The 13,851-nt window shown below is 35.3% G+C and overlaps 1 protein-coding gene across 1 annotated transcript in view; it reads right to left on the bottom strand.

Moving 5' to 3' along the window:
* Positions 1–13,851, bottom strand: part of EML5 (EMAP like 5) — a 128,356-nt gene that overhangs the window by 77,268 nt on the left and 37,237 nt on the right. The window contains exons 9-15 of the mRNA XM_090271281.1: positions 12,396–12,652; positions 11,101–11,313; positions 5,826–5,993; positions 5,049–5,155; positions 4,450–4,568; positions 2,799–2,989; positions 1,420–1,521 (exon numbers count right to left, since the gene is read on the bottom strand). Coding sequence (XP_090127407.1) covers positions 1,420–1,521; positions 2,799–2,989; positions 4,450–4,568; positions 5,049–5,155; positions 5,826–5,993; positions 11,101–11,313; positions 12,396–12,652 — 1,157 coding nt within the window. The remainder of the gene's footprint in view (positions 1–1,419; positions 1,522–2,798; positions 2,990–4,449; positions 4,569–5,048; positions 5,156–5,825; positions 5,994–11,100; positions 11,314–12,395; positions 12,653–13,851) is intronic.

A 13,851-nucleotide genomic window follows, 5' to 3' on the forward strand; every position in this document is an offset into this window, starting at 1 on the left:
TTCATTTACCTTATCCATCAGGCTGATATGGGGCAAAAGGGGAAGATTAGAAAAGTGGAAAAAAAAAGAGATTTAAAAATGAGAAGGAAAAACTAAGGAAGAAAGAAAAGATTTACTTCAATTAAAATCACCATAAGAAATCCATTGTGATATAAAAACTCATAGTGATTATGAAAAGTTAATCAGATGAGAAAGATGTAGGTTAGAACCGCATACTGCCATTAATATGATTATTTTTAGTAAAGGCCAATTATTTTGCTACTATTGTCAAGCAACAAGTGATGAACATGTTAGACCAATGAGTGAGGTCTAAGTTAGTCATGCTGACAGGTGCGCATGCGTTGGGTATAAGTAGTAAAGGCTGAAACTACAATGTCTGCCGCTCGGCCACGGTTGTTGAAAACCCCAGTCAGTTCATTATCATAGCAGTGGTACGTCTCTTGTTGACGTCCTTAGTTTGCCTTCCATTCTTTTGTTCCTTGAGTTTTAGCAGATCCCTGAATGTGTATGTACATGTCCCCCCAAAATCTCTACTATAATTAATTTACTATCACTTCAGGGCAGCAGACAGCACAAACTTACTGTTTCTTAATATAAAATTCTCTATTTATGGTACTTCTCATTTCCTGAACTACACCCTAGCTTTCATTCGCCATCTGCTTTTGCATTTTGATTTGTAATTGTTAAACTTTTAACAGAACTAACAGGATCTGAAATTACTTAGATAAGACAGCTTAAAACAGTCACTTCAAAGAAATGTTATAAAGGAGGTATTTCAGGTCTCACCATTTTTTTCCTTAGCCTTCACCCTAAACATTTTCAAAGTTTACTCTGTGGCAATAAGACAGAGTGATCAGAGTTTGCCCAAAGTGGGAGCTATAGACCACTAGTCGTAATTGAGGTGATTTTAGATATTATGTAAACATTTTTTATTTTAATAAAAACATACTTATGTTAACAGGTATCAAAAATTATACTCATGGCCCTGGCCAGTGTGGCTCTGTTGGTTGGAGCATCATCCTGTAAACCAAAAGGTCATGGGTTCGATTCCCAGTCAGGGTACATGACTAGGTTGCAGACTCAGTCCCCTGTTGGGGCACATTCAGGAGGCAACCAATTGATGTTTCTGTCACATCAATGCTTTTTTTTCTCTCTCTCTATCTCCCTTCCTCTATCTGGAATCAGTGGATATATCCTCAGTGAGGATTAAAAAATACAATAAAAATAAAATTATTTTAAAAATTATATTCATTAAATCACAAGTATAAAATAGCCAGAAAACCCACATTTACATAGTACTAATTGGTTAGGCTAAGAATATGCACATTTGACAAGTCTAGGCAACACTGATTTACACTAAAATGCTATGTACTGTCTCTGCACTTGGATTATTCCTATTCAGATAGAACACAGCCTTACCTGAGAAATCAACAGCACAGACACCATACTGGTGGTAGCCCTTTAATATAGACAACGGTTTAATGGTCTCTGTATCCCATATGTGAATTGAGGGATCCCTACCTACCTAAAATAGAAATAATTACAAAAGTCACTTTACATAATTAAATCGTTTATTTTTAAATCTTTCAAGGAAATGAACAGACTTCATAGCCTTTTTTTTGTATTTGCTATTGACATTTATCAAATGAAAAATATAAAGCAGATTGTATTGTGACTGATTGTTTTTCTTACATTTCTTGGAAAACTAGCTCAAGTTTTGCCCTGGTTGATGTGGCTCAGTGGACTGAGTGCCAGCCTGTGAGCCAAAGGGTCACTGGTTCAATTCCCAGTCAGGGCACAGGCCTGGGTTGTGGGCCAGGTCCCCAGCTGGAGGTGCATGAGAGGCAACTACACATTGATGTTTCTCTCCCTTTCTTTTTCCCTCGCTTCCTCTCTCTAAAAATAAATAAAATCTTTAAAAACAAAAACAAAAAAAGCTAATGAAGGTAGGCTCAGTATTTCCAGCAATGTCATAGGACTATGTGACCCCTAAATTTTACTTTATACTTCATCAATAAAGATAAGGCTTACCACATACCTATTATTGGCAGTTTTCCTATGCTAGATATAATGAGCACTAAGACATTAAGGTAAATTTTGCAAACTCGTTTGGAAAACAAGATATTTTTAGTTAAATAAGAACATCTGGGGGAAATGATTTGTGTCACCCTCCTTGGGGTGACATGAGACTCTATATACACTAAGAAATTAGTGAAGTGCTTATGTACAGTAACAATCTATAAACAGCACCCCTTCCCAGCCTTTGCTAAGACTACCCACACAGAGGTATCAGTTAGGGCTTTCCTCAGTGTTTTCTATTTCCGTATTTCTGCTTCGTACTTTGGTAAACCTGAATAGGTTTCCTATCATCACTGTAAAACAAAAACACAGTCATCCTGTTTGTCATAGAATATTTGTTAGATAACTTATTGCATTATTTTAGATAACTTGAAACCATATTTCTATAGTCTTCATGTTTTCTATAATTTTTACTCACAGATTTTAAATAGTAATACAATTCTCACAGAAAGAAGATACACCAGAGCTCTTTAGCTACAAATTCAAATTAAAATAATAATAATAATAATAATAAAACTAAGGAAAGCTGTAGGAAAAAAGTTGCAGTTAATTTTATTTTTAATATGAAAATTATATCCCACTCTAAAGAATTCTTCACTCTTTATTTCCCAGAATTCAAAACGTATGCACAGATTTTTTAAAAAATGGACTAATCTAACTTTAGAGCCAAACAGAGGTCTAACCTCTCTGGCCCGTTATAACATAGTTTTTCAAGGGACCTACCTGGCCTGTTGCCACATAGTCTTTCAAAGGATGAATAGCCAGGCAGAGAATATCATCGTCATGACCCAGGTAAAAGCGCTGCGTGTTCTGTTGTCGATTATAAATAACACCCACTGCTGCCACATGGTACACGATTTCCCCAATTTGTGTATAAAACAGATTACTTCGACAGTCATAACCTCTGTAACTAAATACAGAAAACACATACAATATGAACTTTGGCCTTCTGTCTGATAAATATGGACTATATAGAGAGGTAGGTACCTTTGGGGGTCATTCAATTTCTAGTTTTACAAGACAGCAAGCCATTAAAACAAAATACCAAATCTCAGATTGCATAAGCTTTTATGAATGGCTCTCATCACAAATAGCTAAATCCAAGCTATACTACTGAAATTAAAAAAATCAAGCTGCATATAAATATATAAAGTACACTAGTATTTGCATAGAAGTACGGTACTAAATTTCTGTACTATAAAACAAAAATAGGTGCTTTATAAGTGAAAGGGTATAGAAAAGAATATGTATTTGTATTCAACTGTACAGTATTCTCTCACTTATCTCAGGTATTATGTTCTAGACGCCCCCCCACCCCCGGGAAGTAGGAACCTTACATTTATTCTACACTCTGAAACCTATGTAACTTTAACAACATACATATACAGTACCGCAAAATCCTGCGATATAGCGAAAAATCCGTGATAAATAATTAAATATAATATTTTTTTAAATCCCACAATACAGTGAGGCCGCAATAAGTGAACTGTGATATCGAGAGGGACTGCTGTATATGCATCGTATTTCGGGAAGTCACAGAGGTCCCCCTTGATGCAGGGGAAATGATGGCTGGAGGGCAGGGTGGGAATGAGCTGCGAAGGGTACCCTTTCAGACACATCGCTGAACTATGAGAATATAAGATAGTCCAAAAAGAAGTTTAAACAACAATGTTAAAATATTATACTCATCCAGAAAAAAGGAGCCAAATCTTCTAAAAATGATTACTATGATTCCATTTAAGAAAACCAATTCACGTAATGTAACTGCGTAGAAATATTGCTTATAAACACAGGAGAAAAAAATACTTCTGCAAAGTAAGTCCTTTTTGAAATTCTTGAAAGCATTATCAGTCAGGTAAGAAAATAATTAGTAGGTGAGGAGAAAAAAAAGTCAGGTTGGAGAATCTTTTGGTCCAGGGTGAAATGGGAGACCTCTACTGCCAAATGTTCTAAGATAATCCAGAAACTTTTTTATTAAAATTAAAATATGAAGGCAAAATGAATATACAATATCATTCCAAATTAGACATACTTGTATTTAGGGGTCATGATAATCTCTTACATTTTAATTATTCATTTGTTTAAAGGAAAGAGATCCAAGTCTATCAATATAAAACTCTGATAAAAAAATATATAATTTTAATTTAACTAAGACTTATCTAGCGCTTATTATTGTACAGACAACATTCTAAATCACCAATTCTTTCCTTATTTACCCCTCATCAGAATGCTATGAAGCAGGTGCTGTTATTTCCATCTACAGATGGGGAAACAGAGGCACGGAGAGGTTATGTGACTTGCTGAAAATCACACAGCTAATAAATGTAAGGCAAAATTCAAACATAGAAATGAAAAATAGTTGTTTTATACCCATGAACGAAGTGTAATCGAATACTATTGTCTGGAGCCCGCTCTCTTCTTTTAGAAGTACCACCTTTTTGTTTCTCTTTGTATTGTTCTTTAAGTTGAGGTAGATCTTCTTTGTAAACCTTTAAATAATGTAAAAATATTTTTAGAATATATATTAACAAAGGTTTTCACAGAATCCGTTACTAATGATCACTAGTTTTAACATCTGTCTTAAATCAGAAAGTACTTTGTGAAATTTATTTCCCTGGAAAGAACAGACTGATTTAATTTACATGTTCTATGCATCACACTGACAAACACACATTAAGCGTTTCATGATATTTCTGTACTTCTTAAGCGAATATGTTAAACAATAGGAGTGTACTGTGACGAAAAGCTACAGGCAAATACAATACAGGCACACACAGCACATCGAGCGCTTCCTGTGAAAGATCATTGCACAAACGTGTACTTTAACACTTAAAGAGGGAAAACAAAGGACCACATATTTCTTGGAAAATTAAAAACCACTAAAGGTAACAGATGAATAAACAACAGGGAGGAAGAAGAAGAAGAAACTGAACTTTTTCGGGGAAAAACCATGTGATAATAAAAATCACCTGCCGGCGGTAAGTGAGCTGTATCTCTTGTTCGATTTCAGAGTCCAGTTCGGGAACATCAGACAGATCTGAGTCTGATTCGTCACTACTAGAGTCAACCAGACCTTCTGTAATTTTAAGATATGAAACATTATTTGTTTAAAGAAGATCCATTTTCAAAGCAGCACTGTAAAATTGATGATTAAGAGCTGCCTGTGCCGACTGACATGGAGACAAGTCATAAAACAATCAAATGAAGTTACCTATTCTAGTGACACAGGTGTCGGTAAACTGCACTACCGGTCACCTTCCTCTCCTCCCACTGCAAACTCGGCAGCTCCTTAAGTCCCTTCGCTAGCGCCCAATGACTGCTACATCAAATTTAAATGTCTGCACAAATATAAGGCACTATAACCTATAATTAACATGAAAAATAGCTAGAAAATACTATGATTAATAGATGAATTAACATTAAATAATTTTCTTTGTTAAAAAAAATATACAAAATTGTGATACCCATCTCCCACAGAATTCAGTAAATGTTTGTTCTGCTAATGTAACTGTTTCTACCTTCATCATTAGATAAATTAAAGGCAACCAGAAGTACTTTGCATTCCATGCTCTGTGACATCTGACTTTAAACATATAGACCTGATATTTTCATTTATGTTTTTCATTAATAAACTATACAGTTAGCTTATGTGGCTAGATTACATTTCAACAGTAAAATTTTACTTAGAGGTTACTGAAGAGCTACTTGGCAGAGAAATTATTTGGGGAGTGGGAACCACAACTCACCTTGGGGTGCTATGTGAAGAGCATCTTTCAGTTTCCTTTCAGGAATAAATTTCCACTGAAAGACAGAGTGATCTGCTCCACCGATAGAAATAACCCACTGATAATCATGTGACCATCTGACATTAGTTACATGAGCCGAATGGCCAATATATTTTTTAAATTTGGCCCCTATAACAAAAAATATATACCTTTAAATTCATAAGGAAACCCAACACACAAAAATACCACCTCAACAAACAATTCCTATACATGAACCAATGCATCCTCCTTCCATGATCTCAATTATGATCAAAGGGAAAGACTATTACTTCAAAAATTTGTTGGGTAAACAAATGAATGAGTCTACATCAAGGGATGTAAATATCTGTTCTTCTGATTCACGATATAATTTAATAGGAACCACAAGGCTGTGAGGCCATGATCTTACTGCTTTGAAAAAAACCTTTAGCCACAAGGGGATCAACTGATTTCATAGTAACATATTTGAATGTTTTGGTTTGAGGCCTTTGATCTTAAGTGATATTCAATCCATCTACTCCACCCCGCACTAGTCTCAGCCTCAGGAGCCACAGGATCCTTTTAAAACTTCAGTCATCAACAAAACACTAGCAAACTTAATACAACAACATGACCAAATGGGATTTATGCCAGGAAAGCAATGGTTGATTCAACAGACAAAAGTCAATAACGTAATACGCCACATTAATCAAAGTAAAATATGCCCCGTGGTTGTCTCAACAACTGTCCTTTACAGTCATTTAAAAATATCTACATTTTGTATAATGCCCCTCAATACGAGTTTGCCTGATGTTTCTTCATGATTAGATTCAAAGGACGTGTTTTGGGGGCAGGGGATGTGTCCTTGTGAATACACAGCATCAAGGGCCACCATTCTATCACTGATGATCTTAGGTTATATCATCTGGTTAGGGTGGCATGCACCAGACTTTGTCAATTGCAAAGGAATTGTTTTACTTTGTAGTTAGGTTTTGTTTTTGTTTTTTTATAAATCGGTGTGATAGAAACCATTTCTGTTGTTCGAAGTTCAGAATACATTCTCCATATTCTGCTTAGATAAATCTGATATCTGGCAACATATACACATCCCTGTTAAAATACACTGAAAATATGATGTTTGGCCTCATTTTGATATCATTTTTAAAGTTTCATATTAAGTTATAGAAGGCCTGTATGTCAGGATGGCAAAGCTCCCTCGGTTAAAATCTGGAGAAAAATTTTCACCTGGGCCATGAATTTAAAGATAGCCATCTTAATCTAAGCATAAAAGATGTGACCAAAACGCATCTAAAATTATAATTTACTACTGCTTAACAGTAATGTTATTATTTTAGGAAAAAAAATTTTTTTGGTAGCTTAATAGAAGTCCATAACTTTCTAGATGGGTGACTTGGCACAGTTCACTAAGCAAAGTCTGATAAGATAAGATTTAGTCCCATCCCTCATATACAAGAATGAGTTTCTTGCCTATAGAGAGAACTTGGGCTACTTCTTCCTTTTATGGGGCCCTTTAAGTACTCTTAGGCATTCAGAGAATCTTTAAGAGGTAAAGCCAGAGTCCAGCAAATCATATTCCAAGTTTTTAAGACGTACTAATTTTATTACACTTACAGCAGAGAAGAGTGATCTGAGCAGCTATTCTAGTTGACTACACTGGGTAAGAGCCCCAAGAGAGGTGTGAGTAGTCCTGTGTCCCTTCCAAACTGTTTTCTCTGTGACTTTTCACAGGTCAATCCCTCTGGAAGAACTCAAGCTGGGCAACAAGAAAGTTGTGGAGTAAGTCTAAGGGAAGCCAGTTATTCCTAATCAAAGGGATTGTATTAATAATTATTTAATAACCAGCACTGTTTAACTATGATAAATGGATATCTTAAAAGTGAACTTAGACATCATATCTTTCATGAAGTGACCCTGACTCACCAGGGCCAAACATGTATCCCTACATGCTTCCAGAATTCCCTGTAATCACCCCATGCGATTACACTTACGATCCTGAAATGTACTAGCCTATTTGCTTGTTAACTCCTCTAATAAACTATAAGATCCCTGAGGACAGGGGTGCTATCTTGTTCACTGTATGTCCCTATGCCTGGTACAGTGCAAACATTCGCTGGGTATTTGAAGGGGGAAAGACAGGCCAGGAAAGAAGAGAGGCCACCGCTTCCCTTTACTCTGCCTGTACACCTAAACTAAAATGCTAGGCCATAGAGGACTGAAGAAGGGTAATGAAGGAAACAGAGAGCATGAACATGACTCCAACCCTTGTCACTAATAAAGGGAGACACCAGTATGACGTAAAGAATGCTGGAATTGAAACGAAAGACTAGAGCTTGAGAGTCAACTTGACTGCCAGCAGAGGAGCTCAAGCACGTCCCTTAACTTCTCTTGGGCTCCATTTCCATTTTAACATAAAATGGATTATAAGCTCTCAAAGTTCCTTCATTATGAAAACTCTGACCTATGGTAGAAAATGATAAAAAAAAAATAGTTAAGGCCTAAACAGAATGCTATCAATTAAGACTAATATCTCAGAGAAAACATTTACCAAGGCAAGCTGAAATGGTCAGGGGGGCTTTCCTAATTTAAATGAGAAGAGAATAATAATTCTTGTAGGATAAAGCAATATACAAAAATATTTATGTTTTGATGATCCCATTTATTTTCTTATTTGTTTTACAGTATATTTTAACACCAAGTTAATACGAGATAACGCTCTTCAATAAACTGAAGCAATATGAAAAAAATATTTTCCCATTTACTGTGTTTCAATGTCCTTAAAACTTCTAGACATAATTCTTCCTTTCCAGATATCTTTCTGACCCTGGTAAAGGCAAGAATTTCAGTAGCACAACTTAACGTATGAAATAACGTACATCTTTATAACTCATCCAAAAGACAGTTTTCTAGTAATACTGCTCAATTCATGCAAGTATGTAAAGTCAATAAAACAACAGAACCTTAAAATACTTCTATCAGTCCTTTAAATGTGCAGTAGTTACGGCCACGCTCCTGATCTAATTACCTACCCATAGCCTCAAGCTGACTCACTAGTGCCTAGAAATAAATAAAAACCGTTACCATAACATAAATTTCCAACACAAAGGAATAAAAGGGAAACCGTTTATACTTATATTATTGAAGCAGTGACTGAACAAGACTGATTTTCCCAGCCTCTGGTAAAACAGTCCCACAGCAACTCAGAAGACTGCTATACATTTTATAAATGAAATAAAATCACCATACAATAAAAACAATCTTCTCTGTTGCAGAAGACATGAATTGTCAATAAAACCCACTAAGTTGACTAAGGAAACTCAGAAAATAAAAGTACTTTTGTTTCTGCACAGAGGTCAGTATGTGAAACGGTGACAAGCAGCGTCTAAGGTTCAGACCATTGTGATCAATCCCATCGATTCTCACACCTCCTAACGGGGCACGTAGCACAATAGAACCTGCTGTGCCTGGTGACTCTCACATCTTGTCCACGCATGTGGTGGGATCCAGAAAGAGGGTCCCTGATTCACACAGTTAGCCTTAGCCATGGATGCACTCTGACATGCACCTAGGAGCCAACACCTCACAGGCAGGGATCAACAACATGGCAGGACCTGGAGCTCACTGACAAGCACAACAGAACAACCAGCGCCCGGGAAAACTGGGTCCTTAAGTTTCACGTCAATGGACTGCTTATTTGAATAAAACTATTTCAGCTGTTTCCATAATCATCGTTTACTAAACTGCATTTTAACATCTGCCCAGAGCTTTTATCAACAACCAGAGGAAAATTATTATTGCATCTGCTACAGATGCTGATGTTCAATGAATAAGAACTCACTGAACCTAACATAAAGCCCCGTACTACAGGAGAGAGCTCTTTGAAAATTAAATCCCTGAAGAAATTTTGATTTCCCTGAGTGGCAAGTATGCTTTTTAACAAGTTAGCTAAAATTAAAATTCTTTTGTGCCCTGCTTTATTGTATTTTTGGTTTCCAGGAAGCTCAGATTTGATTGTGATGTTTGACTGCTGCTGTTTCCTTTATCTGGCTTTAATACTATGGTGTTTCCTCTGGTACTCATTTTCTATTCCTACAATTATTTTAGTACTTACAGACCTGTTACAAGCAGACTCAAACACTTTGTGGAAGAAGGCATGAAATAAATGACTAATACAGCAGTTCATTTATTCCCCAGGACTACGAACAGAATGATTAATATCATCACTTTATAAGAGATCCAGGAAAAAGAGGTGATACGTAAAATGTGTAGAAAAATAGCCCCTTAATCTAAAGAGCAGAATAAATGAACAAAGCGAATAGAGACAGACTCACAGAGACTAAGATCAGACTGATGGCTGCCAGAGGGGAAGGGGGCTGTGGGGCTGGGTGAGATCAGTGAAGGGATGGAGAAGTGCAAACTGGTGGTCACAGAAGAGTCAGGGGGATGCAAAGTACAGCAGAGGGAACAGAGCCACTAATACGGTAATAACTGTGTATGGTGCCAGGTGGGAACTGGAAGTATCAGGGGACCACTCTGTAAAGTATATGACTGTCTAACCACTATGCTGTACACCTATAACTAATACAAAATAATATTAAATGTAAGCTGTAATTGAAAATATTTTAAATAACTCAATAAATAAACAATGCTTTCAAAAGTTAAAAGAGAAGAAAATACCCCCTTATATTTTCTTAACCCTCCGGTTATAGAAAATAAACAAATGTCAAACATATGTTCAGGATTTAAGCAAAAACACACTTCTTAAATGTGAAAACCAACAAACGAATAGATTCCAAACTATGACTTGAACTTGGAGAGCTTACTATTTCATCGGAATCACTAAGACATTAGAAAAATGCCACCTAAAAGATTTATGTTCAGAAAGTTAAATAATTGAAGATAATAAACCATAAGAAAAGTATTACTATCATTGTACAGTCTGACTATATGAAGCAATTCTGGAAATGGGGAGAAAAATGATTCTTTAAAAAGAAAGCGGTAAAGTTTTAGTCCATTCATAATTTATGAATTCAAAAACAATTTTCTACTAAAAACTTCGTGTCAGAAAATAAATGTAACACATGACAATAATATTTTACTTAGCAAAATAAAAGTAGCTAATTCTGTTCATTTTCATGAAACTCTTCACCAAATAACCAATACAAATATTTTCAAAAATATAAACCCTTTTATTTTTCTTAAGACTAATTCTTGCAAGAACTTAAGTTCTTTATAAATAGTACTTTGAAAGAAAAAGTACCTTTTCTTAAACAAGGATATCGAAATAACTTTACAATTCCATAGTCATCAGCTGTAACTAAAACTTGGCCAACACAGTTTCCATCTACTGAATTTATATCATTGATATCTGAATACTTGGGCCAAATTCCATTTACTTCAAGGCCTGAAACACATGTCCATGAAGCCCAGTGAACACCTTTGATTTCTTCTTTATTTGTCACTTCTTTTCCTCCTAAAAATAAATCAGTCTTAATTTAATAAGTTATTTCATTTGATTTTTACTGAAGCATAAATTGTATCGCTAACATGGTAAACCCCCAAATTCACATAAGCTTCCTACTCCAGTTAAAATAGAACAGACGAATAGGTAGGTAAATATAGTAAGGAGAGGAGAAAATTAAACGCTAGAAATTCTTAGAAAGTCGAAATTATACTGATTCAAAGACAGATCTGATTATGATGTAGCTTAGCAGGTTCACCATGTGGGAAATAAAACTGAATCCTATTAAAATCATGCTACAGATTAGTCACAACTGGGTGAATTAGAAGGAAAAGTAAAAGCTATAAGAAAGTGGCAAATCAAGCATTACAGAAGAAGCCTAAGACGATACATGGCTCAGAAAAGAAACTTCTGAAAAGGACTGGAAAGGAAAGATGAGTGAGGAGTTAACACATCTACCTGAGGTAACAGGACTTGAGGTTTGATTCAATCCTCATCACACACAGATTGTTAACAAAATACTTTTAAGAAAATGCATTCATTTAATAATGTATCTAGTTTTATCAAATAAAGTATTAGAAAACAGTGACTAATTTACTAAGCATCATACTAAAGTACTAAGAATATTTTGCTTTTTTATTCTTTTTAAATCTTTGATGAAAACTTTACCAAATTTAATTTGTTAGCTATACTATTAATATATGCAAGGTTTATTTGAGGTAACCACAAAAAATCAGACAACTTGTGGTTAGACATCTGTAGTAATTATATTTAATTAGTTCCACCCATAAAAATGGTATTTTTGAATTTCTAACACACGCAAGGACTTTACCATATCCTACTCGCATAGTGTGGAACTCAACCTAAAGAAGGTTTTAGGTCCTCGCAGCCAACAAGATTTAATTAAGAACTAAAAGTACTTCAATAGAACAAGGCAGCTTTATAGAAAAGATCACAATGCCCAAAATATTAGCTCAGATCTTCACTGACTTCCTATTCTCAAATGTAACTTACTCAGCCTCTAGTGAAATCCTAAAATACTTTACAGGCACTAAAAATATACAAATTATAAATAATATATTAGAAATTTTTACCTGGCATCCTATAGAAAAGTCTTTTGCCATCTCCATCATTTGTCTGCACGTATCTACTGTCCGAGGACCAGTCCAGGTGAGTGATGAAACTAAGCGATCCCATACACTCGCCAATTTTTTTATAACGCTGAGCAACTCCATAAATATCAACCGAGCTGTCATTGCACCCAACAGCAAGGTAAGTTCCATCTGGTGAATATTTTAACTCATGAATTGCCTCCTTCCTGTCTTTAATATGTATGACTTCTGTCATATCTCTGTAAAGAAAAAAAATTAGACCCCATGAAAAAAGTCACTAAAGAAGTAGTTAAAAGTTCCAAATGTGTCCAAAATGACTGTGAGGCTGTATCAAATATTTATAAACCATAAAACAATTGTAAATGAGACAAGTAGTATTAATTAAGGAATGATTATTTTACTGAACAGAAATATGTGAGTACAATATGTGCTGGAAATAGGGGAAATGCTAAATTACTTCAAGTAGTTTAGAGATTCCGATTAAAATTTATGGAACCATACAATACAGGAAATAAGTCACAGATATTGAGTTTATGAAAAATGCTTCATTACTAACACCATGATTTTCAAGTAAGTATTTATAATGAGCCAAATATGCAAAATTACATTGAGGACATAAAAACAGAAGAATTAATTTGCATTACTTCAGTAACACATTGAATATATATATCTTCATATAACTACCACTAGTTATTTTTATTTTGACCTCTTTGACCTTTTTTAATAGAATAGAAATTCTTTCCAATTAGGCACATGTCGACAAGTGAATTTAAACATTTAAATATTTTTTCACTGATGCCTTGCAACTGAGTTTCCAAAATAATATAGGTATTGTTAACAGCCATAAACATGGATACACACCCTTAGTTTAACACCAAAGAGTTTCCCAAGTTGGGGAGCAGGTAAGGAGGGGGCGAAGAGAGCGGTAGCGAGGGAAAGGGGCAGGATGAAGCAAGAATTTCCATTTTCAGTTACTGCCAGTCTCTTTATTCCATATAAATTCTGCATTAGTGATGTGAAATGCTCCAAGTAGATAATTTCAAAGCACAAGTCTGAATGGACATTTTACAATTTTTAAAGTGTCTAAATGGACAACTTAAAGCAATCAATCTCAAATTTCTTCCAGTAACACTAAGTACTTCCTGTTTTACGGGCATAAAATATAAACTCATCTGTGGTAGACGGATACAAAGTAATTATCCTTTATAACTGGTAAGATGTGGTGAGTGCTCAAAAGATATAGGCGAAGGTCTATTGGAAATACTGAAAAAAGGGTTAAAGACTCGATGACAGGCAGGAAGGGACAAGGACGAGTGATGTATTTGTTGGGTAGAAAAGCTGAGGAGTTGGCTGAGTCTAAGAGAGGAGGGCAGGTTTCCCAGGAAGAAGACACAGTGTGAGCAAAGTATGCAAGCGTACGGTGCACAGCAGATAACAT

This window comes from Furipterus horrens, unplaced genomic scaffold (genome assembly GCF_987537825.1).
Source record: "Furipterus horrens unplaced genomic scaffold, mFurHor1.1.pri manual_scaffold_3, whole genome shotgun sequence".
In the NCBI taxonomy this organism is placed as follows: Eukaryota; Metazoa; Chordata; class Mammalia; order Chiroptera; family Furipteridae; genus Furipterus; species Furipterus horrens.